The 24,564-nt window shown below is 43.1% G+C and overlaps 1 protein-coding gene across 2 annotated transcripts in view; it reads right to left on the reverse strand.

The window, feature by feature from the left end:
• The window catches only part of WASHC2C (WASH complex subunit 2C), a 664,131-nt gene that overhangs the window by 103,424 nt on the left and 536,143 nt on the right, over nucleotides 1-24,564 (reverse strand). For both annotated transcript variants that reach the window (XM_085603767.1, XM_085603764.1), the window contains one exon: nucleotides 5,356-5,533. In XM_085603767.1, the coding sequence (XP_085459893.1) occupies nucleotides 5,356-5,533 (178 nt within the window). The remainder of the gene's footprint in view (nucleotides 1-5,355; nucleotides 5,534-24,564) is intronic.

Raw genomic sequence — 24,564 nt, forward strand, 5'->3', positions numbered from 1 at the left:
AGCGGATGCGTCAGCTTTTTGGATTAATGCCACAAGATGCTCAGGATGACGATTTTTGACTGACCTTCCGCTATGCCTATTTCAACTGAGTGCAACCTGTGTTTTCAGGCATTCACTGCCCCTTCCAGTGGGCTCTGGATATCTGCCTGGCTACACCGTCACACGTTGCCCTGGATTATGAACTGTTGATGGGTCTGTTGATGTCCCATAACCAGGACTATTCTTTGGGTATGCGACTTGTGTATAATCCATTGCTGGGGCCAGTGGTCGACATGGCTTACTATGCAGGTGTACACAGACTCTTGGATCTCAGTTTCATTAAAGTCAATAACGAGACTCCTTGGATGGTCCTGGCAACCACTGGATATGAGGAACACGTCTGTTCATTTCACTTGCTCAATTGGATGGCTGCACTATTCACAATTAGGAAGATTCTCATGCTTTACTGCGGTTGATGGCGTTCCACTTGGCTGTATACATACTGGGCCCTGATGACACGCTGTAATTGGAAATATTTGTGTGTACAAAAATTATCCTATCAGTTTATTTGGCCATCTTCTACCTTGGATGCTTACCTATAACACTTTGGCTCTGCTTACCAGTGATTTCTGTAGCCATTACGTGCTACTGTCTTGACCAAAGGGAGGGTGTCACATGGTCAAGGAGGCCATTGTCATTTCCCTTATGTTAGCATGAGCCCGTGACAGATTGTCTTCGGCTTTGCAGACGTTACTAAACAAACAGTTTGCTTTGTGCCACACTGCAACTTTCACACAGAAACCTGCTGTTGTTTTTACGTTCTGTTCTTTCTTGGGATTTAGTCTGAATGCTGCAGACAAGGTCAAACAACAATGCCCCTTGTTATTCTGTTCTGGTCAGGCCCTAGCACCTAGACAAAACACACAGATGCAGCTGTTGTTTGGGAACATGTACTTTGGTCCTATGAGTATACACGGGTGGGCAACACACAGTTTGGAGAGGGATCTTTCCACAGAAGGGAGCGTGACAGCACCTGTGATGTAGATCTTCCATCTATAGACTAAGGTACAGGGTCTGCTGCTAAACTCACAGAGATCTTCTAATATATAAACAGGGGAGGAAGGTTCGGCCCCACTGTCTAATACAATGACAGCACTGTTTTACGGACTACTTGCTATGCTAACCGTATTTGTATCAGGCATTTTTCTACTTGTTGTGGCACGTATACTGCATACTAGAGAACGTTAGTTAAAATAAAAAATGGAAACTCTTGTTGTGTCTCTGTCTAATCTTATTGTGGACTGGTACAATAGTGAGAGCGAAAGGGTGTGCCTGTAACTGTGATTCCTGAGAGGGTCGGGAGTGTTGTGTTCTGGGATGTCTAACCACTTGTTCCCCTGTGAGTGAGTAGGTGGGCAAGTGAGACACTATAGTTAGTTGGTTCCCGGGCTCATGGGTACTCAGGTGGTAGGATGACTCAATCCCTGCCCACTAAGGATCCGCAGAATCACTGAAACACCATTAATCTACACTTTACTACCTGACAAGAGTATTCAAGTATATAACAAATTACTCAACTGGGTAAGAAACAAAAACAAACAAGTCATAGCCTACTAAAACTTAACTGACCTTGAAATCCTGATTTTATGCACAATTCGAAAAGTGTATCAATAACACAAATATACGGCTGTTTTATTTCTGGTTTGGGCAAACTGTATGGCAAAAGATACAAAAAACAAGCTTAGCAGAGGAGTGCATTTGAAAAAGCAAACTTCAACACGAAATTAACAAAATTACAACACTGGCTTTTGTCCCACCCAGCCAAGTAGAAGAATATTACAACAGTTTATGTCTGAGCAAATATTAGACAGAAAATTAGGAAATCTGGCAGAATGTCTCAATTATGTCTAAGCAATAGAGATAGGTCACACAAACAGGTTGGATAACAGAAGACCTCCCAAGGTTCAAATACCATGCTGAAACTGTTACTGGAGTTGCTTAGATGATGAGGAAAGAAAACAATAATGTTATCAAGAGATAGCACAATTGCTTCAATTTTACAGTTTCTTGGAAGTTCTCAAAAAAGGGTAGAGTTTCCAAGAAATGTGATCAATTGCAATCAATTGTAGGTAGTATAAACATAAACTTTCACAAACAACTAAAGAAAATCAGGTGCAACTTATAACAAAATACGGACAATTTGGTACAATATTAGGGTTATACTACGTGGAAATTATAGCATTTAATTTGGAATACAAAAAGTATTACTACTTTCAAACATCTACATTAAACATACTAAAATTAAATACTTTCTTCTCCAAACAAAATAATGCTAAATATTTACTCACAATCTCTCCAAAAGTATCACAAAAAGACTCCAGAAATGGCCATTAAAACATGAAAAACAATAAGATCTACAAAAAAATGCTCCAGGAAACACTAAAGCCAATGCAATCTAGAAATTCTTAAAAACCCGAAAAATGCTCTGTATTTCTACAGAACACTCCAAGGAAAACATGGAAAAAATGGAAACTTCAAAAGCATTTAAATTTTTAAAGATTGAACTCCATTTCTTATCCAAAGCATGGCATCCACTGTGCTCTGTTCATGTATGCTACCTGTAAAACAAAAATGTATAGTTTAACACAACTATGAATTAGTGAAACATAACAGCGACCAACTGCTGCCCCATCCATATTGCCTAATACAGAAAAAAAGTGATTGAAAAGCAAATTGCAGAAATAAATAACTTATGAACAGGACTATTTCACTGAATTATACATACTATAAAAGTACAGAAAAAAAAGTATAAAAGAGGTATACATAACATGTAGTAAAAGGTCTAAAATGTACTATTGATAAAAATGTTTTAAATACCTTAACCTAAATATAACTTTTAACAGATAAATTTCACACTATTAAAACATAAATACACAAATGAATTAAACTAACAATATCTCACTTTTTACAACAGGAAACAATATTAAATTATATTTTAAAATACTGCTAAAGTAATAAAAAAATAATATAAAACTGACACAAAAAAACAGAAGAAAATAAATGACTACTTTTAAAGTAACTTGTAATAAATACTAAATAAGAATTATTTACTTTATCAGTCCAAAAATGTTTTAAAAAAAGATACGTTTCTAAACACAGAAAAACAAAAAGGAAAGAAAAGAACTTTCACTACTATTTTTCTTCATTGATATGTAGTTGATATGTAGTTAAAACAAGTACTGAAAAACCTTGTAACTCTTACATATTTTATTTAAAAAACAGAATATATGAATGTTTTTGTTCTAGAAAGAATAGATTGCATTAAAATCATTTAGAATTTTGATAAAATGATGAACATTAAACTAAATTATCTTTTTATAAAAAATTGAAAATACTGTTAAAAACAATAAATAATGCAATTTATTATAAAGATGTGCTTGAAACTAAATGGTTGTTTATTTCTCTTTTTTTAACCCTCCCAAGCCGTCCCTGCAATTAGATAAAAAACAACAAACAATTCCTATTTTTAAAACCCATGAGCCCATCCTCAAAAAGAAACTTATCCTCTGGAAATTTCATGTTCCAGCCCTAAACTCTAAAAATAAAACCCATAACCATTTCAAACACCACCCACCAATTACAATTGAAAATACTAATACCCCATTACTCAAACACACCTGTAAACAGAAAAAAAAACCTTGCACATCCCCAAGCACAACCGTAAAATTCAAACTTAACCCAAATCCCTTTACCAGCCCTGAACTATGAAAAATCTACTGTCCACAAAACACTATCCAATTATTACTCCTAAAATTCAAATAAACCATTATTCAAAGACACCAATGAAAAAAACCTCTTAACCGCTTTAAAAAACACACTCTTTTAAGATAAATCTCTATTCCAGACCTGAACCCTAAAACATACTTTCCTCAAAACAATACCCCCTTACATTTGACAAATCTCAATAATTTACACTCAAATAGGTCCCAAGCCCCTTAAACTCACCCAAAACCCTTGTCCCACCCTAAGCCCCAAAAACCCATTGCCCCCAAAATAATACCCATTTACCTAAAAAAAATCTTAATATCTCATCCAGAAACATACTGTCAAACCTTTAAACTTTTCCTTAACTAAAAACTTTTCACAGCACTGAACACTAAAACCCCTCTATGCCCAAAACATTACCCACCCAAGCCCCTAAAAACCATGATGCAAATTACCCATGCTTTGTAAAGGTAATATGTAGTAACTTACCCTGTTGTTGCAGTGAAGTCATTGTTAGGTCTGCATTGTTAATGCAATTCGTGGTCCTGGATCTGCTGTGGGCAGTTATAGCCACTCATAATCAGGGTTCCACAAAAATGATATCAGTGCGCCTCTGGTAGAAACTCCGTGTAAAACATCTCTTAGAAAGAAGGTCAGTAGTGACTTAATGCAGTCCCCTTTTATGACTTCTTAAAACTGTTCTTTGATAGGTACTGTATTTTAGTTGCCTTTATATAGAGTTTCCTCCCCTTGATGAGGTACCAGAAAGCATTTGAAGACTAGTAGTCCTCTTGTCCCTGTAAGTGCTGTGCATGGCAGAAGGTGTGTTGGTCATGGGGCTTATAAGGGTAGTGTTCCGATGTCATACAGATGGACCAAAGACCTGTTTTTATATTTTTTTTAATTTCTACACCTAGTTGAGGTGAAAAGGCATTAGGGATAGCACACTTAAGCAGTAGAAGCTGGTGCATGAATGGGTAGTGTGTGCAAGGAAAACATGATCTATAATGGAAAGCGCTGTTGCGACGTGCATGTTTACTGAGACTGTTCAACCTTGTCACTACAAGCATATGGTTATGTGTATGCAAGTGTTTGGGAAAAGTGTGAGATTAAACCCAGTCATGGCAACTTCAGAATGGTCTGCATTTTAAAGTCTAAAACACTATGAGAACAAGGTGCATAAAAGGTCCAGAGGTGAAAAGGGCTACCTTAGATCCTGTATGGGATGCTTCCTTTATCTACAGTATAAAGTCTGGAATCCATACTAAAGCAGCAGTGGATTAAACCATTATGCAATCAGTTATTGTATGTGCTTTGAGGGTTCAGCCTTATATATATGGATAGTATTTCTAATAAAGAAACCAACAAAAAACAAATTCAACACACTATCAATAATTGTGCTCATCACGTTGATATCAGAGTTCCTCCTTGTGCTTCTTGCTTATATTATCATAAACTCATTTGGCAGGCCACTAGGACATGCCCCGTAAATTTAGGTAACTATCCAACTGAGTTTTCAGAACCCTATTTTTGGTCTGAATTTTTAATCAGGAGCAGAATGGAAACCAATTAGTACAGTACTATTTAATCTGTTCATCTTTTGGATCTTACCCATATCATCATCAAATATGGATTTGGTATCCACTTTTTTCTTACTCTTCTTTTCTTTAGGCTTCACTGCTAGATCAGAAAATATATCTGCGTTATCAAATATGTTAGAGTCGGTTGCTTTCTCTTTTTCTTTTAATTTCTTTGGTGGTTTAATAGCTTCACTGGCAAATATATCATCCTGTAAAATAAATCAAACACTTATAAGTATTTCATACTGTCAGGCTACTTCATTCACTGTTTAGGTGAAGACTTGTATTGTGAAGTATACTATGTCAGAAACACATTTTAGTACTTTGAATTGATCAAAAGACAATGTACAGTGCTTTATAGAGTTGCTAAATAAACGGATATACCTTTGGTAGTGTTCTTTCTGCTAGATATGATGGCATCTGCAGATTCCTTTCCATGAGTAGAAGTGGACCAGAATGTTTTTATAGCAGCAGGAGCAAATAAATGGCGCTTTGTAATAGCACTCAAAGTTGTATGTGGAGTAGCAAGACTGTCAGAAGTGATGTAGGGAATACAAATAATAAGCCTTGGGAGCCAGCAACACCTGTTCTGCCCTTGTTATTTCACAACAATCTTAGGAGAAGAGGGTAGAGGGTGATAGTAACCCACAGGAGCTACTGTATCCATCAGAAGGAAAGCAACCAAAGGTAAGGGACTGTTCTTTTTTTTTAACAGATTTTTATTGCCGTTTATGATAAAATAGACAATTCACAGTAAAATCTCAATCATTCCAAAATCCATAAACCCCTTCCCTCCCCCATCTCCTACCGTCCCGTCCCTATGACATCATGTATTTATATGATAAAATCATAGCCTATACACCTCTCACAGTTTGTTACTACATACACTCTACCCTTCGTTTATAATTTTGCTGTTAGTATTTGCAACAACATATTCACTATTCTAGTTATCTAGTTTCAGAGTTCTAATAAAAGTACTACTAATTATTTTCTGCCCCAGATACATCTTCCTTGTCAGAATCTTTAAGACAGTCCAGAAATAGATTGCATGCTCGAGCCTTATCAGTTGATCCTCTTCTTTTCCTCACTTTTCTATTCAGTACAATGCTTTCATAGGCTGCCAAACTAATCAACTCCATCTTCCATTTTTCAACCCTGGAAGCCCAAGTTGCCTTCCAACGCATAGTTATCTCTCGTTGAGCAAGAACCAGAGCCAAATCAATAAACCCCGTAGCACTTTTGGGCTTGGCGGATCATGGAAATCCCCCGTAAAACAGGTCAAAGGAGCACAATCGTTCGTTCTCTGCATCACCTCATTTATACAGGACACAACAGCCCTCCAGAGACCCATCAGTAGTGGACATGACCACATCATATGTAGCATTTTCGCTCCTACTTGATCGCATCAACGGTATGCAACATTTGCCAATTTGGAAAATCCGAGATATTTTTCCCAGAGTCAGATAAGCCCTATGTAAATAATAAAATGCAATCAATTTAAATCCAGCATTCCTAGATACAGTATTTCAACACACAAGTATTTTTGCCCAGACTGCCTCGGATATGGGATGTGCAAAATCTTCCTCCCATTTCTCTTTGAGACCTACTAGAGGTATTAAAGTATCATCTTATAGTGGCTGATAAAGACACGTCACTGCTTTCACACAGCCTGACATTGTAAAAGCACTGACAAGCACTATGTAGTTTTGTCTCTTCTACTCCCATGCCTTAATGAAGAAGCTCTAGCTACTACTGTCCGATGTAACAGAAATTACCCTCTCGGGATCTCAAAAGAGGCTGCCAAATACTCAAATGATAATAGCTACCCATTGTTATAAAAGATCTCCTATTTTAAACACCCCATGATTTGTTAATTCTACTAGGCCTCTTAGTCTCCCACACGGATTAATTTATTCCAAACTTTTCAATGGGATGTCAAAGGTAAGGCACTCTTCTTATAATGAATATTGCTAAGCGACTTGTTCTTATAATTAATACAGGCTTCCACAGATTGCTTTATTAGACCGACACCCAAGTAACTACAAAGGAGGATCACACATCCAAATTGGGATTGGGCTCTATCTTGCCCATCTAAACTATAATACTGGGCAAAAGAATACACAGAGGACCTGGTATCTGCCTGAAAGATTAACTGTAAAGGAACTCCACTAAATAAAGCCAAAGTTGCCCTTTGAGTGGGTTCAGAATGCTTCATGTAGATCTTTAACCACTAATTCACAATGGTGTACATAAGGAAATCAATCAATATACAATTTGTTAGCTGCCTTGCTCACCCTGGAAACCTCAAAGGCAATAAACAGATTATCATTGTCCTGAAATCTGCCTATCTAAGAATACACTGCTTTAGGGATCGTCTGAGATTTAACCTATGCAACCTTTCCAATACTCTGAAGGCTGAGGTTGAGAGTCTACATGCTCCTCAAAGAGATCTTGTATAACTGTCCTTTTGAAAAACACCCATCTGAGAAGGGGTAACTCAGTAGGTTCTCATACTGACATTATCCTGTACAAGTCAACGCCACAGCATTGACCAACACATGTGGAGTAGCAATTATGTATGGGATGGGCATGGCAGTATTAGGAGCTATGTTTTAATAAAAAGTCGGATAGGGATTGGCTTGCTTTAGTGTACACCATGAACACTGGCCATAACCCCTTTATTTGCAGTGTAAAAAGGAAGCTGAAAGTGTCTCAAAAGGGGACTTTAATGAGGTGAGCCACAGGGAGGTGAATAGGTGGGGGGGAGGGCAGGGCAGGACACGCCAAGTAACATCCATGTAAGTAGGACAGGACATAAAGGAACTGGGGCTGTTGGATTTGCGGTGACCTTTACACCCAACAAAAAAAGACTACACATTTTACACTAACATATGCTGCTCCTATTCCAGGATAGGTAAAATATACCGATCACAGGAGGTAATAGCAGAAGTAAAGAATGCCACTCTACATTCCATCCCAATGTCTGACCATGCAATGGTCTCAATAATATTATATAGCATAACACCACCACTAAGAAGCAAGTGGTGTCAATTGGGGAGGAATGTCTTACAAGACTCAGCTAAAAGGGTCTAATTAAAACACTACTTAAAACAGTACTGTTAGACACACTGAAAGTAGTGGTTAGAGGCAAATTAATTGATTTAGCCTCTGCAGTTAAGAGAAACAAGGAACTATGTCAACCCAAACTAGAACTAGCGCTAAAAAGGAGAGAGGAAAAGCATAAGAGGTGCCAGAAAGGACTTTAGACAACAAATGATTATTTAGGGCCCACTACATACACAATTGGTCAATAAATAGGAAAGGACCTATTTGACTCTGACGCACTAGGTGTACACAACAGGCAAAAAAACACACACCCTGCTTGCCAATACCCTAAATGGAAAGAAGAACTCCAATATAATAGGGTACATGAGAGAGCAGAGGAGAAACTAGAAATGGAGAAAGGAAGAAAGGAAAGCAGTTTACACAGTATTGATATTGAATAATTTTATATAGCGCAATTGCCCACGGGCATCTCGGCACCGACATCTGCTACATTAAAAGCTAAAGGACAAGGAACTGAGATTAAATACTAAGAATAGCCTGTAACTGATCACACCGCGCAATAAAGTATCCAGGTTTTGAGGAATTTTCTAAAACAGGACACATTGGTCTGAGATCTGAGATGTCCCAGTAAGTTAATCAAAAGTTGGTAAGTGGTGTAGATAAAACTTCTACCACCCAACTTCATTTTCTTGATTTTTGGGACATTAACTCTTCTAGAGGTTGTCAAACCCAGAGCTCTTCTGGAGGTATATTAGGAGAAATTCCTTCTCAAATCATCTAGGCCTCCACCATGTAGTGACTTATGTGCCAAACACAGTGCCTTAAACACTACTCTTTTCTTCACAGGTAGCCAATGAAACTCCCTTATTGCCCCCGAGATGGCAATGAAGTGCCGGCCCCAAGCACTGGAAACCACAGGTTCAAATCAAGCACTGCATTATAGTAATTCGGCCTAGACAGACCTAGGAAAGTGGCCACTGACTTCTGATGTGCATATGGGATGAAAAGGAGAACTTTTTAAAGGTACATAACAAAAATAAACAGGAAGAGGTGAGTTTATTAATCTGAGTATTGAAAAAAAGACTAGGGTAAAAAATGTGCTTCAAATTCCTAACTGAAGATACCAGAATAGAGAGAGGGCCAGAGTCTGAGGCCACCAAGATTGGTCCCAAAAGGCAGTGTCCCTGCCAAAAAGGAGAACCTCAGTTTTATCCAAGTTCAATTTGAGGCTGTTATTACTCTTCCACTGAACTAGTGCACCCATACAGCTGTTGACATGATGTGCAGTGTCAGCTGCATCACTAGAGATAAGACACAATTTCTTTGTCATCCGTGTATGCAACTTGGAGAAAAAAACAAAACCCTGAGGAACGCCACATGGAAATGAAAAAAACTAAGATTCAAGAACCCCAGGGCAACTGTTGCTCCCTACCCAAAAGAAAAGAGCCTAGGAGATCAAAAGCTGAACCACCAATTCCAATCTCCGTCAGGCATTCCAGCATGACAGTGACTCACTGTGTGCTATGTTTTGGTCTAAAACCAAATTGTGCAGAACCCAAAATTCCATTCACCTCCAGAAACTCAGAGAGTGCGATATTCATATGCTTCTCGATACTTTTTGTCGAGAAGGCGAGGCGAGAAATGGGACAATAATCATTTACCTCATTTGAGTCTAACGAAGGTTTCTTTAGCAATGGGAGGATGGAGACCTTTTTCAACTCAGTAGGAAAATAACCTGAGTCCATGATGGTATTCAGTAATATAGTGAGAGGAGGAGCTACTGCCCCTACTTTATCATGGAAAATGTTTGGCAGACAGGGGTCGGATGGGGCCCAAGACTTTGTTTGGCCTACAAGTTCAACTACTCCTTCCACAGTAAGAGGAGGAAACTTACAAAATGTAATTTTATCAGGCGCTGTCTCATATAACCCCATAGCCAGGTTTAAGACCATACTGATGGAATTCAATTTTCCATGTATATCCTCCACGTTGTTTTTAATACATTCCGATAGCTTGTCACAAAATACTTGACATGGGGACAATGTGCAGCTAGACAATAAATGGAGAGGACCTGGACTGTTTTAAAAAGTTCTCTTGTGGAGTTCTTGGCTGAATGGATTTTTTTTTTTTAGAGAAATATCTAGTTTTTTCAATAATTATCAATTTTTTTGTAGTCTTGAGTGTACTGATTATATCTAAACTTTCTTTAATGTGATAGTTCCATCTCCATACTTCCTCCTACCTTCGGCATTTCTGTTTTAATACCCTGAGCTGAAGAGAGAACCAGGGAGAAGTGCTGACAGAACTAAAATATACAGGTGCATCAGAGTTCTGTAGAACCAACCACTGCTGGACGCAACACTTATAAAAGAGAGGCCATGTCTTCACCTATACGAGAAGAAGTCAAAGCCAAAGATGAATTTAAATCAACTAAATAATTTAAAGCTCCCAGACTTGATGGTTTCACAGAAGAGTTTTTGCAAGGCACTTGCGTTGATCTTGACTCTACGTTGACAAAGGTCGTTACAAAATGCGGCAATAGCTGACGAGTCAACCGCTCAATGACGGAGGCAGACAGTAGTCTTTCCCAAGTCTGGAAAGGAACTCTGCAATGTGAGGCTTACAGACTAAAAATACACCTCAATTACAGACAACAGACTGCGCATGAGAATCCCAACTGCCAGACTAACATACTCCCAGATTTGATTCACCAAGACCAAGCAGATTTCATCAAGAAAAGAAAAACATTAGATAATATCAGTATGCGGCTCATCTTGTAGGAAAATAATCAAGGAAAAAAATGTAAATTACGTGCATTCTAATTATTGTGGAAAATGCATTAAACAGGGCAAGCTGGTCTTTTATGACAAAAGAGATAATAGGGTTCAAGCTGGGATAATCATTAATAAAGATGGTTATTGCAAAATAACACTTCTAATGGTCTAGGGTTTTGGCGAAGGATGCATCCTCACACCACAATTATCCTGCTAGTCCCCCTGATGTTTCTACCTGTAATTGAACTGTTGGCCATAGCAATAAGGACTTCCAAAGATATTAAAGGAATGCAGTTTGGAGGAGGTGACCATCTCATATCATTTACTACAAATAACATACTGCTGTAAGTAAGGTATCTACTGCATTCATAACCTGTTCTGATGACAGTCCTAGAGGGCTTTGGAGTAGCATCTGGGTACAAAAATTGATGTACAAAAGACAATTCTACTTATTAATTTCGAGAGGACTACAAAGGAATATTTATGCGTATAGCCTATTTAAAATCGCAAATAAAATCAGTGAAATACTTGTAAGTACATATTACCTTTAAAATATCAGTCCTTCATGGAGCCAAAACACTTCGGATAGTAGGATGCCTAAAGGCAGACCAGAGGAGATGAGGAAACCTTTACATCTCAAGAATGTGCAGAATTACTGACTTAAAGATGAATGTCCTTCCCCATTTGCTGTGCTTGTTCCAGGCACACCTCATATGCATATAGAAAATAGCATTCCAAGTGATAAAAAAATCGTAGACTTTGTTGAGCAAATTAAACCACCATAACTGTCAAACTACTCAAAGACACCACGAAGTAGTGAGGTAGGGGCCTCCCTAACACATACTATTATTATAGAACAGCACAACCATGTATATTTGGAGAATGGCCATGCACACAATCATCCAAGGATTGGCTGCACATCGAACTTTTTGTAACTGAAAGGGCCCTGATGCATACTATTTGGATGTCCAAGATTAATAGATCCTATTGTCTTTACTGTAGATACACCGCCAGGACTGTTCTTGATGTAAGTGACTCGATAGTTAAGGCTCGAGATTTGACCACATATACCTCAACCCATATGCCCATATACCATAACCTAGACCACACTGGATGTGACCTAGAGGCATTCACAAGATGGATGGAAACACCCAATTTAGGAGGCAAGCTCTGGCTCAAGCCCTTGGAGAAACTTAAACAACAGGATCAAGAAAGTTCAGTCCAGTCCTTTCACTGCCAAGACAGAAGCAGCACACAGCAGGACAGTACAGCAAAGTACACAGTAAAGTGCTAGTCTCTCCTGAAAGCATTTTCAGCTCATCCTCTTGGCAGGTTCCTTAGTCCGGAGTATTCTAACAATGTGGGGTTATAGGTCCAATAATGATACCCCTTTTGGCCTCTGAAGTAGGCATTCTTCAAAGGATTGTCTTCGTAGTGCAGACGTTTTTGTTCTGCCTTATCTTGGCTCCAGACACTCCAGGGGGGTGGAGACAGCATTGAGCAAGGACAGGCACAGCCCTATTCTGGTGTCAGTGACAACTCCTCCCACCACTCTAACTCAGGAAGGCCCATCAACCTGGTGATGGGCCACCAGGATATGCAGGGCATACCTCAACTCCCTTTGTGTGAATGCACAAATAGACCCCTATCAGTCTGAACCAGACGTTGATTCCACAGGCAGGAACTGCATGCTTAAGCAAGAAAATGCCCACTTTCAAAAAGGATTCCTCAGAGTCTGCAAGTTCACCATGTCGGTGACATCACTTTTGCGTTCCACCACCTCAAAAGGCCTGGACCACTAGTCCTGTGTAGCACAGGGCTCCATTGGGGCCAAGTCCCACACTAACTGATCAGGCTGAAACTCAACCAGCGTGGTATTCTGGTCATACCTGCTTTTCATGTCCTCCTGGCTAACTTCTAAGTTCACTTGAACGAGTTTCCTGAAGCGCACAGTCTGGTTTCTGAAGGCCAGCATGTAACTAAACACATCATGGGAGGGCTTCTTGGGAGCTTGTTCCCAGACTTCCTTCACCAGTCTAACAGGTCCCCTTAAAGGGTGCCCATTCAGTAGCTCAAAAGAGCTAAAGCAAACTCTTTTCTGCAGTACCTCCCAGTAAGCAAAGAGAAGGCATGGAAATAGGACATCCCACTTACGCCTCATGAAGTCTGACAGACCTCCAAACATGTCTTTCAGGGTATGATTGAACTTTTCAACCACTCGTTTCCTTGGAGGTGGTAAGGGGTAGTGAATTTGTACTTCACGCCACACACTTCCCACAAGGCTGTCATGTACTTGGACATGAAACTGGTACTCAGGTCAGATACCACCTTGGGGAAACCCATGTGGAAAACAAATTCCCATTAGTGCCTAGCCCACCACGGGCGCCGTCACTGTCCTCAGAGGGATAGATTCTGGGTACCGGGTGGCATTGTCCACCAAGACCATGCTGAGCCTGTTGCCCATGGCTGTCTTGGGGTCCAGAGGCCCCACAATGTCGATGCCCATCTGTCAGAAGGGGGTGCTCATGACAAGGAAATGCTTGCCAAATCCGACAGGACCTACAGAAGGTATCAGAGTTTTTCTCTTTTGGGGCCATTAAAAGTGGGTGACAAGCCTGTCAAAGGTCTTTCCCTGGGCCCAAATGTCCTGCCAGAGGCAAATCATGATCCAAACCCAGTAGGACGGTTCTAAGGCGCAGGGGTACCACCAGCACAAGGGCTGCCCCAGGCTCAGCAACCTTAGGCTCACTATACTGGAGACCATTCTCCCAGTAGCCCAAGTGAGATCTGGACTCGCCACCAGCTGCCATGTCTTCATCCTGTTATCTAAAACCCACTTGCACCACTTTCTGCTCCACACAGAACTCCTCCCTGCTGGGACCTCCTTCTTGCTATTATCTAAAACCCACTAGAGTAGGACACGCTTTCTGCTCCACACAGAACTCCTCCCTGGTGGGACCTCCTTCTTGCCGCCAATGGGCCAGCTCACGCAAGTCTTTCAGTTAGGCCACTTATATGGTCTGGGAGAAGGCTGACCTCAAGGGAGACGCCCTGGAACCTGTAGGTTCCAGGGCGTCCCCCTTGAGGTCAGGCTCCTCCCGGACCATGGAAACTTCAGGAGCGGGCTTCCAGTGCCCCTTGCCCTTTCTCTTGGCAGGCACCTGGGCCACTTTTTCAGGTCTTTCTGATCACTCTGTCTCGCTGACCTGGGCCACACACGCCCACTCTGGTAACCCCAACATCCCCAAGTGTGACCTGAGCTCCACCTCCGCCCAGGCGAAGTCTCCAGGTCGTTGCCCAGCAGACAGTCAACAGGCATGGTGGGAGTCACAGCTACCCTCAAGGAACCTGAGATTCCCCCCACTCAAAGGTAAACTGCACCACCTTACAACGGAGCTCAGAGGTGTCCCCTGCAACTACTTGGTGGAACACACCAGGGACTACCTGCTCCTCAAACACTAGGTGACACCGGCCCGTGATCACACTGGCTCCAGTATCTCTTAGAGCCTCTAACAATTGAAGGTCACCTATTGCCTGGACATTTTAGTGTCATCAGGCACTAGATTTCTCTGGACCATCTCACTGTCCCTCAGTGAGACAAGGGTCATCTCATCTGGGTCCCCACATCCACCTGGGACCAACTCCTCCACACCCGCTACACTAGCCAACACCCTGGACTGCCCACTGGTGGATGGCTGTGTCCACTTGGGACACTTGGAATCACCTCTCATGTGACCCTCCTGATCATAAGCAAAACATTTCCGGGGTCCCGTCTCTGCAGGCTTTCCTGAAGAGACACATGGCTTCTTATCTCCTGGGGGTGTGAATCTGGGGGGCCTTTTGAGAACTCCTTTTGTTTATCCTTGTCCCCCCACTCTTCTGATGGGAACCCTGCCCACTTTGGTGGAGTCTCCCTCATACACCTTCTTGTGGACCCTCGTACTCACCCAGTGTTCCGCCTCCATAGCAAGCTTCCTGGGGTCAGTAAGACCACTGTCAGTCAAATGCTGGTGCAGCTCTGCAACAGACAGTACAGACAAGTGCTCCTAACACAATCAGATTGTACTGTCCCAGAAAATCTGTGACATTAGTGCCCCTCACCCAACCATCCAGTGATCTGCAAAAAGAAACCACACATTCCAACCATGTCTGGGACTCAAGTTTCTTACTCCCTCTAAACTGATCCCTGTACTTGTCAGAAGTGAGACCATACCTGGTGAGGAGAGCATCCTTCATGTCAGAATAGGTGAGGTTATGCCCCTTACCCAAATTCAACAATGTGTCCCTCCCCTCCTCTGTGAAGTGATTTCACAATCCCGTTCCCCAATTTCTCTCAGGGACCCCATTCATGTGAACAGTTGTCTCATAGTCCAGAAACCATCTCCCTGCTTGTACTCTTCTACTTATATTCTTTGGACTGTGCACTACTTTCTCAGACTACACTGAGCAATTTTGCCACCATCTGGGCTGGACCTGTTCTTCAGCTCCAGCTCCTTTATACCATACTCATGGTCTAAGATAATCTTTCTCCCCTCTATGGCCAGCCTCTTGTCCTCCCTTTCACTCTCCAACTGGAGTTTCTCAAGCTCAAACTTCCTTGCTTCCCGCCTGTTCTCCAACGCCTCGGGGGACAGCCCTTTTGAAGAACCACTGCTGACTGAAGAGGAAAGAGGTGTTTAAAGATGTGCAGATGGACGAGATGTGCAGAGAAAAAGGACATATATAGCTAACATAAAGTACACATAACTGAAGGCCAAAACTCCTTCCACAAGCCTCAATACTATTGAAATTTCAGAACTGAAACCTTTTGAAGGTTAATTAAAATTTTCACAGCGGGATGAAGGCAGTTGCCAGCTGGATGAAAGACAACTCCCTCAAGCTCAACTTGGACAAGACCGAAGTACTCATCCTAGGACCCGCCCCCTCAGCTGGGGACGACTCCTGGTGGCTTGCCACACTGGGAAGCCCTCCCACCCCCATGCACCATGCACACAACCTCATGTACATAACCTCATGTACATAACCTCCGCATCATACTGGACTCCTTGCTCACAATGAACCGCCAGAGCAACGCCTTATCCTCATCCTGCTCCCACACCAGGCCTCGAATAATCTACTCGCAATTGCGAGTAAAATGTTATCAGGTCGAGCTATTTTTAGCACCTACTAGTCCCATCTGGCGAGTAAACTTAGGCTGGAAAGGAACAGGCATTTCTGTTCATTCAGAAACTGAATGAGTACTAAAGATGCCATTAAATCTTGTTTTAATCTTGACACATTTGCTGTCTAAGGAAAGAGGTCAAATGTCAGTTTGTGTTTTAACTAATTGCTGCTTGGAAAATAAGGTTTATTTTTCTCTCTTACTGGAGTTAGAGGTTTTTGTCAAGTGAGCTGCCTGAAGGTGTCGGTTATTTTTCACATAGCATTTAAATAAATAGCCTGTAAATTAATATTACAAATATTTCAAAATATATCAGGAATTACAAAAGGATTTTTTTTTTTTTAATTAAGAAGTGTGATGCAAACAAAGAGTTAAAAAGGAGCCAAACAAACCAGAACACTTTACTTGGTGATGTGCAAATGACAGATATTTGCAGAAACTCTATTTCCAAACATTATTGTTTGTGCACTACATAGATATATCAGTTAGGCTGCATGTCAATGGGAAAGTTTGTGGCCATTTCAATGTAAAATCTGTTGATTATAAATGACAGTGTGCTACAACATTATGCTTTAGTTATGTATTTATTAAAAGTGATTAGGATACTTACCCCATAAGCATCTGTTCTTGGCATGTGGAGCTCTTGATTCACATGCTTTGCATACTCCTGCCATCTAGTGTTGGGTCCGGATAATTGCATGTTGCTTTTCTTCGAAGAAGTCTTTCCAATCCCGAGGTAAAGTGACTCTCCCTTTCGGTGATAATGCGCATCGGCATCAATTCCATTGTTAGATCTTTTTCCCGCAAGAGGGTGAGAATGGAGTAAGGGAATGTAATATATAGATGTTCATGCATATGTAATATGAATAATAAGAACTGCAACTACCATAGGTATCCAGGGAGGAGGGAGGGCGCATGTGAATATACAGTTCTACATGCCAAAAACGGATGCTTACAGGGTAAGTAACATAATCCGTTCGAGGCATGTGTGCTGTAGCTACACATGCTTTGCATAGACTGTATCGCAGAACTTCTGCCAAAGCGGTGGCTAACCAGTGGGTGTTGCAGTTGTTTGAAAAAGTGTTTTTAGCACTGCTTGTCCTACATTAGCTTGTTGATGTGCTAAGACACCCACACAATGTTTGGTAAGGGTGGTGTGGACCATGTAGCTTTACATATGTCAGCTATGGGAATGTTGTCTAAAAAGGCCAAAGATGGTCCTAATTTGCAAGTAGAATGTTGTTAGAAATGGGATCTCTGGTTGGCTAAGGCTTGCGCCAAAGCCAGGCAGAGACAACCACTCTAGTCAGGGCAGGGGAGTTACACGTCAAAGATAACCCTGCTCACCCCCTTGGTAGCTTGGCACAAGCAGTCAGGCTTATCCCGGAGGCAATGTGTAAAGCGTTTGCGCACGCACACAGCAACACCCCCCCAGGTACACCACAAAAGGAACTCCACACAAAGGTATATATAAAAATAGCCTTTGTATTGTCATAAATACATTAGAAGCATAATCACATAATATACACTGTGCCAACTGGCACTAGGCAATATTCACAGGGGACTATTTACACACGACAGGGCCAATGGGGCCACTGTCAAAACCATCACAAATCACTAATTGTAAATGTAGCACAAATAGTAAATGTAGTGCACAACCAGTAACTACTCGTTAAGTTAGGAACTTAGCATGAGATCCTGCAATGTAAAACAGAGGATGCATAAATCACCTTGCGCATGAATCACCTTAGGCATGAAACTACATTAGGCCCAAACCCGATAGCATCACACATTACGCAATAGGCATTACAAGCATGAACCACCTTAGCAAATAAGTGGCCTAAAAACAGTGTGCCCCAATCGGGGGAACAACGCACTGAAACTGGCCCCTCCCAGGGACTCAAATGCCCTATTGTCCACAACAGTCCGGGCATGAGCTGCCAATGCAGCAAAAGCAAAAAGCACAATTGTTCAAGCCTAAACGTGGCATCTGCCCACTAATTGCTGGGCAGCTGTGAAAATGAGCATGGGCACTGTGCGCATGGGAGTCCCGCTCGGGGACTCTGAAGATCAACTATGCCCCGAACGTTGCAGCTACCCACTGTCCGGCAGGGCAGCTGTGGAAAATTGCGCTGGTACCAACGTGCCCCAACGTTGGAGCCCCACGGGCTCTAAAAACAAATATGCCACCATTGGAGCGGCCCGCTGTCAGGTGCGGGACCGCTCAGACAGCAAGAAGAGAAGCCCCTACTCACCGGGCTCCTTGGGCGCTGACTGCTTCGGCAGGCTTGCTCCTCCGGCCGATTTGGCACATCGCAGGGCTCTCCTCACCATACGGGAGCCCAGGCTGTGCCTCTCGGTCTGCCTTGCTTCACCCGGGGCCCCTTCTGGGACCCGGGACTTCGATACTGAGCCGGCAAGGCACCGAGCTCCCCACGGCTTTCTCTTCCTGGCCACGCCTACTCTCAGGCTTCCGCTGCCAGGGTTCCGTTGGCGCCGGCCAGGGATTGACTCTGCTGATGGTCCTGCCCCGGTTCAGGCAACAGACACCTGACTTCCGGTGCCGCGCTCCACGGCACCCAGGTCGCGGCGGTGATTTTCCTTTGGCAGCTCCTCACTGCGGGGTGGGCTCCCGCCAAAGAAAGTAATGATCAGCGGGGTGGGCACCTGCTCTTTCAGCATGCAGGCAACGCGGGGTGGGCACCCGCTCAAAACCGGCAGAAACACGGGCTGGGCACCCGCCGTTTAAATATGCCAAAAAGCAGCAAAGATGCGGGGTGGGCTCCCGCTAAGGGATTAAAGAATCAGCACAAACGGGGGAATCCACACGTCGGGATTCCCTCCACAATGATCGTAGTTCCACGCTGCAAGCTGGAAATAACAGTGCTTGGAGAAATCAGGGAAGCGCTCTAGTCCAAGTCCAGGGTAAAATGGAGCACTCTTCCCAGCAATAAAGAGCAAAGTGCTCTTCCAAATAAAGGCAAAGTTCAGGGGGCACAAGGCTGGGCTCAGGCACACCAGCACACAGGGCCATCCAGCAGGGAGGCAGTCCCTTGTGGCGGTTCCTCCTGGAGCCCAGCAACAGCAGCCCCCAGCGTCGGGACCAGCACAGCAGAGGACATTTTCATGGGGTCACAGCCCCTGCATTTATACCACTTTTCTCCTTTGTGTCACAGCACAGGGTTTAGGGATACCACTTAGAACTGGTATAGGGGAGCTTTGGAGCACTTTGTTTTGCTCAGCTCATCTCTCCTTTGTTAGGTGGGGGCTCAGGGATCAGACGCACCACACGGGGCAGAGCCGGCATTGTAGAGGGAAGGCACAGCCCTATTCAGTTCCCAGGTGCAAATCCTCCTTCCCATCTAGATGCAGATCTCTCTATTCACCACTGGGCTGACTCAACCTGGCTCTTGGAATTCCACACCTCATCCAGCACCTGTCAATCACAAGCCAGACATGCACTCCACATCAGGCAGGCAGACACACAGCTCACAGAAATGCCAACTTCTAAAAGTGGCACTTCTCCACCAGTCACAATAAATCTGCGCACACCATTGCGCAGCATTTATTCTCACGGGTACGCACATACTAAACTCGACCCTGCACTTCTCTCACACCAGGAATTACCATGGACACACATATCCCCCATGCATTCCTATGGGAGGACAGGCCAATCTCACCACACGCACTCAGAGAGCGCCCACACTTTACACTGGACCACCAATACCAGGTCACAGGAAAGGCAAAAGGTTTAGGGGTGAACCTGCCAAAAGGGCCAAGTCCAACAAATGTTCTTTAGGAGGTACAGTTAACGTTCTTTTAGCTTTAACATAGCAAGTTTAAATACGTTTGACAATCCATCTTGAAAGACTGGATTTAGAGATAGGTTTCCCTTATGAGGTGGAGCAAAGGCAACAAAAAGTTGTTTTGCAAAAATCTTTTGTCCTGTCAATGTAGTATAATAATGCTCTTTTGACATCAAGTGTGTGTAGAGCTCTTTCTGCTACTGAATCAGGTAGAAGACAGGTAACTCAACTGATTAGTTAATATGAAAAGCAGAGACTACTTTAGGAAGAAAATTTGGATTTGTACAAAGAACTACCATATCTTTATGAAGTTGAAAGAATGGTTCTTCTAAGGTTAATGCCTATAACTCACCAACCTGTCTTAGTGAAGTGATAGCGATTAAGACAACTTTCCATGAAAGAAACTGAATGAACAATTGTGTAATGGTTCAAAAGGTTGGCCCATAAGTCTTGTAAGAACAATGTTGAGGTTCCAGACAGGTGCAGGTGGTACCCTGGGTGGTATTATTCTTTTAAGGCCTTCCATAAAGGCTTTGGTTTTTTTTGTAAACACATTTTATTGATTATTTCTACAGCATCACCTTAATACATGGACATAAGGCAATTTGATTAATTTCACATTAGCTTTCTCATATTCTTTACATTTGCTACAGAAATAGTCGATAGGTGTGTTCAAATAGGTTAGTAATAATAATTGAGCCCTTCCCTACCTCCCCCGAGTCACTGTGTCAGTAAGTCTCTAGTACAGTGCTGGGTCAAGTGTGTTATCAGTTCCTTAACTGGGTGCGTAGGATGGGGTGTTGTCAGTGAAGCATGACGTTCGGTAGTCTCGTGGCAGCTGGTACCAATGCATATGCTATTCACGGTTGACGTGTTCATGTCAGGAGTATTAGTTTTTTTTCTGCTTCTCTTTCGTCATCTGGGGGCTAGGGTTCTGGGTATTCTAGGTTGTGTACTAGGGTCTCCCAGGCTCCAGCTAACTTTATGCACCTTAATCTCCTTTTGGCTTTTCACATCAGTACTCGGCTTTCACATCCCACCCACGTCAGGAGTTCCTTATGCCAGGCTGTTATTCTATGGCCTCCTCTCGCCTTCCAGTTCTTGGTTATCTCCCGTTTAGCAAAAATGTATGCTAGGTCTTGAAATCTGCTATTGGCCTTAGTTTCAGTCGAGTGGGGAAACCAGCCCAGGAGGAAACGGGCTGGAGTGCAAGCCAGTTCTTTATCTATAATCTCGCTCACTGTCTGCACTACTTGTGTCCAGAATTCCTGCAATTGGGGTCCATCCCAGAACATATGCAGTATGTAGGCCTGGGGCACCTCACATCGTAGGCAAGCTGCGTCCGCTACCTGAAAGTATCTGCTTATACGGTCGGGGGTTAAGTATGCTCTGTGCAGGACATAGCAGTTTATCAATTTGAAGCGTGCGTTTCTGGATACTCTTGTTGTCCCTGCTAGTATGTTATCCCATTCTTTAGTCGGTATGGGTACACCTAGGTCTCCTTTCCACAGGAGGCAGAGTTTCTCCAGTGGTTGTAGTCCATCTGCACGCAACGCTCTGTATAGGCAAGACACTGCTTTGATAGTACCTGCTGAGGGGGCCATATAATAGCTGGTTTGTTGCGGCGGCGGTTCCACTGATCTCGTCCGCCAGTGCTTGCGAATGGCTGTGGTTAGTGCCGTATGTAATAAAAAGTGTCCCCGCGGAAGTCCAAACTCTGCCCGCAACGTCTCAAATGGCAGCATCTCCGAGTCCCCGTAGAGGTCATCCATTTTTGTCGCCCCCATTTCCATCCACGTCTTTAGGTCCCGCCAGTTCCCGCCATGTGGGAGTGCTCTTAGCGCATCCAAAGGAATGTCTGGCGAGTATGGGGCCCGCACTCCCATCTTCTGCAGTACCTGACTCCAGCACTTAGCTTGCACTCTAAGCTCCTGAGGGTCCCCCCCCGGAGGGCTTATGCACTCTGGGAAATACTTTCAGAAGATCGTTCAGTACTACTCCAGATTGTCCGGTAACGTCTCTCTGCCATCTCTCTGACACTTTGCAGCGTAATAGCCACTGTAATTGGGCTGCAATGTAGTTTGTTTCGAAGTTCAGGGTCGCCAGGCTGCCCTCCATCACGGGCCCCTGTAATAGTGTAAGGGCCACTCTGCGGCAGCCATTACCCCAGATAAATGTTTGAACTCTCAGGACGTCTTACGATTGTCCTGTCCTGGCCGCTATGGCAAGCGGCTCTATGGCCAGAGCAAATAGTAGGGGGGAGAGCGGGCATCCCGATCTGCTGCCACACCCTATCGGCCAGCTCCACGACACTGTTCTTCCCGTGCGTACTATGGCAATAGGTCCAGAGTACAACAGCCTAGTCCACTTGATAAATCCTTTCCCAGTCCCATCACTTCGTACAGGTAGGGCTATTCTAAGCTATCAAAAGCTTTCTCAATGTCAATGGCAAAACTCGTGGCATGCTGCTGGTTATCCCTGTGTGCCTCTTTGATGGATAGCAAACGGCTAATATTTCACGCTGTATTGCGTGTTGGGATGAACCCAGCCTGCTCCTGGTGTACGAGTGTAGTCACGAGGGGCAAGAGGCGCATGGCCAGAATTCGACTTAGAATCTTATTATCGATATTAAGCATCAACAGCGGCTGGCAAGCCGTCTTATCGTGCAGGGCTTTATTTGGTTTCAAAATGGGAACTATTACTGCTTCTCTCATGGTGTCTGGCAGCGAGCCTGTTTCATTAGCTGTTTCGTAGAGTGCTAGGAGATGGGGGTTGATTCAGCTGAGTATGTGGAGTAGAACTCCACCGGGAGCCCGTCGGTGCCAAGAGTTTTATTACGTGCCATATGTTTGATATTTGTAGTTTTCAAATGAACTATAGCACCCATACACTGTATAGTTCTGTTATATATAATTGAGGCCTAGTGTGGGTGCTTTAAATGGGCCCCACCCCTTCTTGTTCATAATATGTTTGATAGAAGCAGAAATCTTGTGGGTTATGTTCCCCCCTAAGTCGTCCACCTCGCCCCCCGTGACCCACGGGATCTGGAGGTCATCCAGGAATGTGTGCATTTGTAGCAACCCATGGGTGGCCGAGCTGGTATAAAGAGTGGAATAGTAATTTACAAATATGTTATTACTCTCCGCTGGTGTGTGGGCCCTTGTTCCTCCCGCAGTCTCCAGCTCTAGGATAGGGGAGCCTTGCTTGTTGGGGTTAGCCAACCATGCTAACAGTGATCCCGTTTTGTCTCTTTTGGCATGTGTTTTGTCCATATAGGCCTTATAGTCAATGCAGCTCAGTCTTTCTACATGGGTCGCTACTTTCTCCTTCCATAAAGGCTTTGATTACTGGAACTTTAATAAATGTTGCCAGTGTTGAAGATATGCAGATACTGCTGCCAGGTGTGATTGAATAGATGTGCGTTGTAGATGCAAAAGATAACAAATAATATTTTGTATAGATGCATCTAGCGGATCAATTGAGTTATTATTGCAATATATGACTAATCTTTTCCCCTTTGCTGTATAACATGCTCTAGTGGTAGGTCTAGCTTCTTTAAGAATGGCCATACAATCATCTGTTGGTAGGTTTAGCTAATCAAACTCTATGACTTCAGGAGCCAAATCGCTAGGTTGAGGTCCTTAGTAATTGGATATCTGATTTATCCAGGGTTCTGCATGAGAAGGTTTGACGTTATGTCAAGCTTCTGATGTGGAACCATTGATAATTCCAATAGTGTGGTGAACCCAGGCTGACGAGCCCATGTGGGAGCTACGAGAATCAGAGTGAGATATGTCTGCCTGAGTTCCTGAACCAGAAATGAAAGCAGAGGGAGAGGCAGAAAAGTGTAAGCAAATATCCCTGACCAGTTCATCCATAGGGCATTGCCTTTGGATAGAGGCTGTGGGAACCCGAAGGCGAAATATGGGAATTTTGAGTTCTGTGCTGTGGCAAAGAGGTCTATTTGTGGAAATCCCCATTTGTGAAAGTACGGAAGGAGAACTTGTGGGTGAAGTTCCCATTCGTGTATTTGTTGTTTCATTCTGCTGAGTAGCAAAGATGTTGTCCGTGCATGGGAAGTGTTCAGCCAGTAGTTGGATTTTCTGATGAATTGCCCAATGCCATATTGTCTGAGAGAGGCGTGACAGTTGTAGAGAGTGTGTCCTTCCTGTTTATGTACATAGTATATTTTTGCCATATTGTCTGTCCAGATTATTACAACTTTCTTTACTAGGTGAGGTAGAAATGCTGTTAACGCCAATTGAATTGCTTGCAGCTCTAGGTGGTTGATGGGATAGTTCTGTTGTTTGGAGTTCCGATGACCCTGGATGTTAAATGTTGTAAGTGTGCCCCGTACCTTGTGAGAGATGCGTCTGTTGTGAGTACAACTTGTGGTATAGGGTTGATAAATGGCAGACCTTTTGATGCATTTT

The sequence above is a fragment of the Triturus cristatus genome, chromosome 1_2 (genome assembly GCF_964204655.1).
Source record: "Triturus cristatus chromosome 1_2, aTriCri1.1, whole genome shotgun sequence".
Taxonomy (NCBI): domain Eukaryota; kingdom Metazoa; phylum Chordata; class Amphibia; order Caudata; family Salamandridae; genus Triturus; species Triturus cristatus.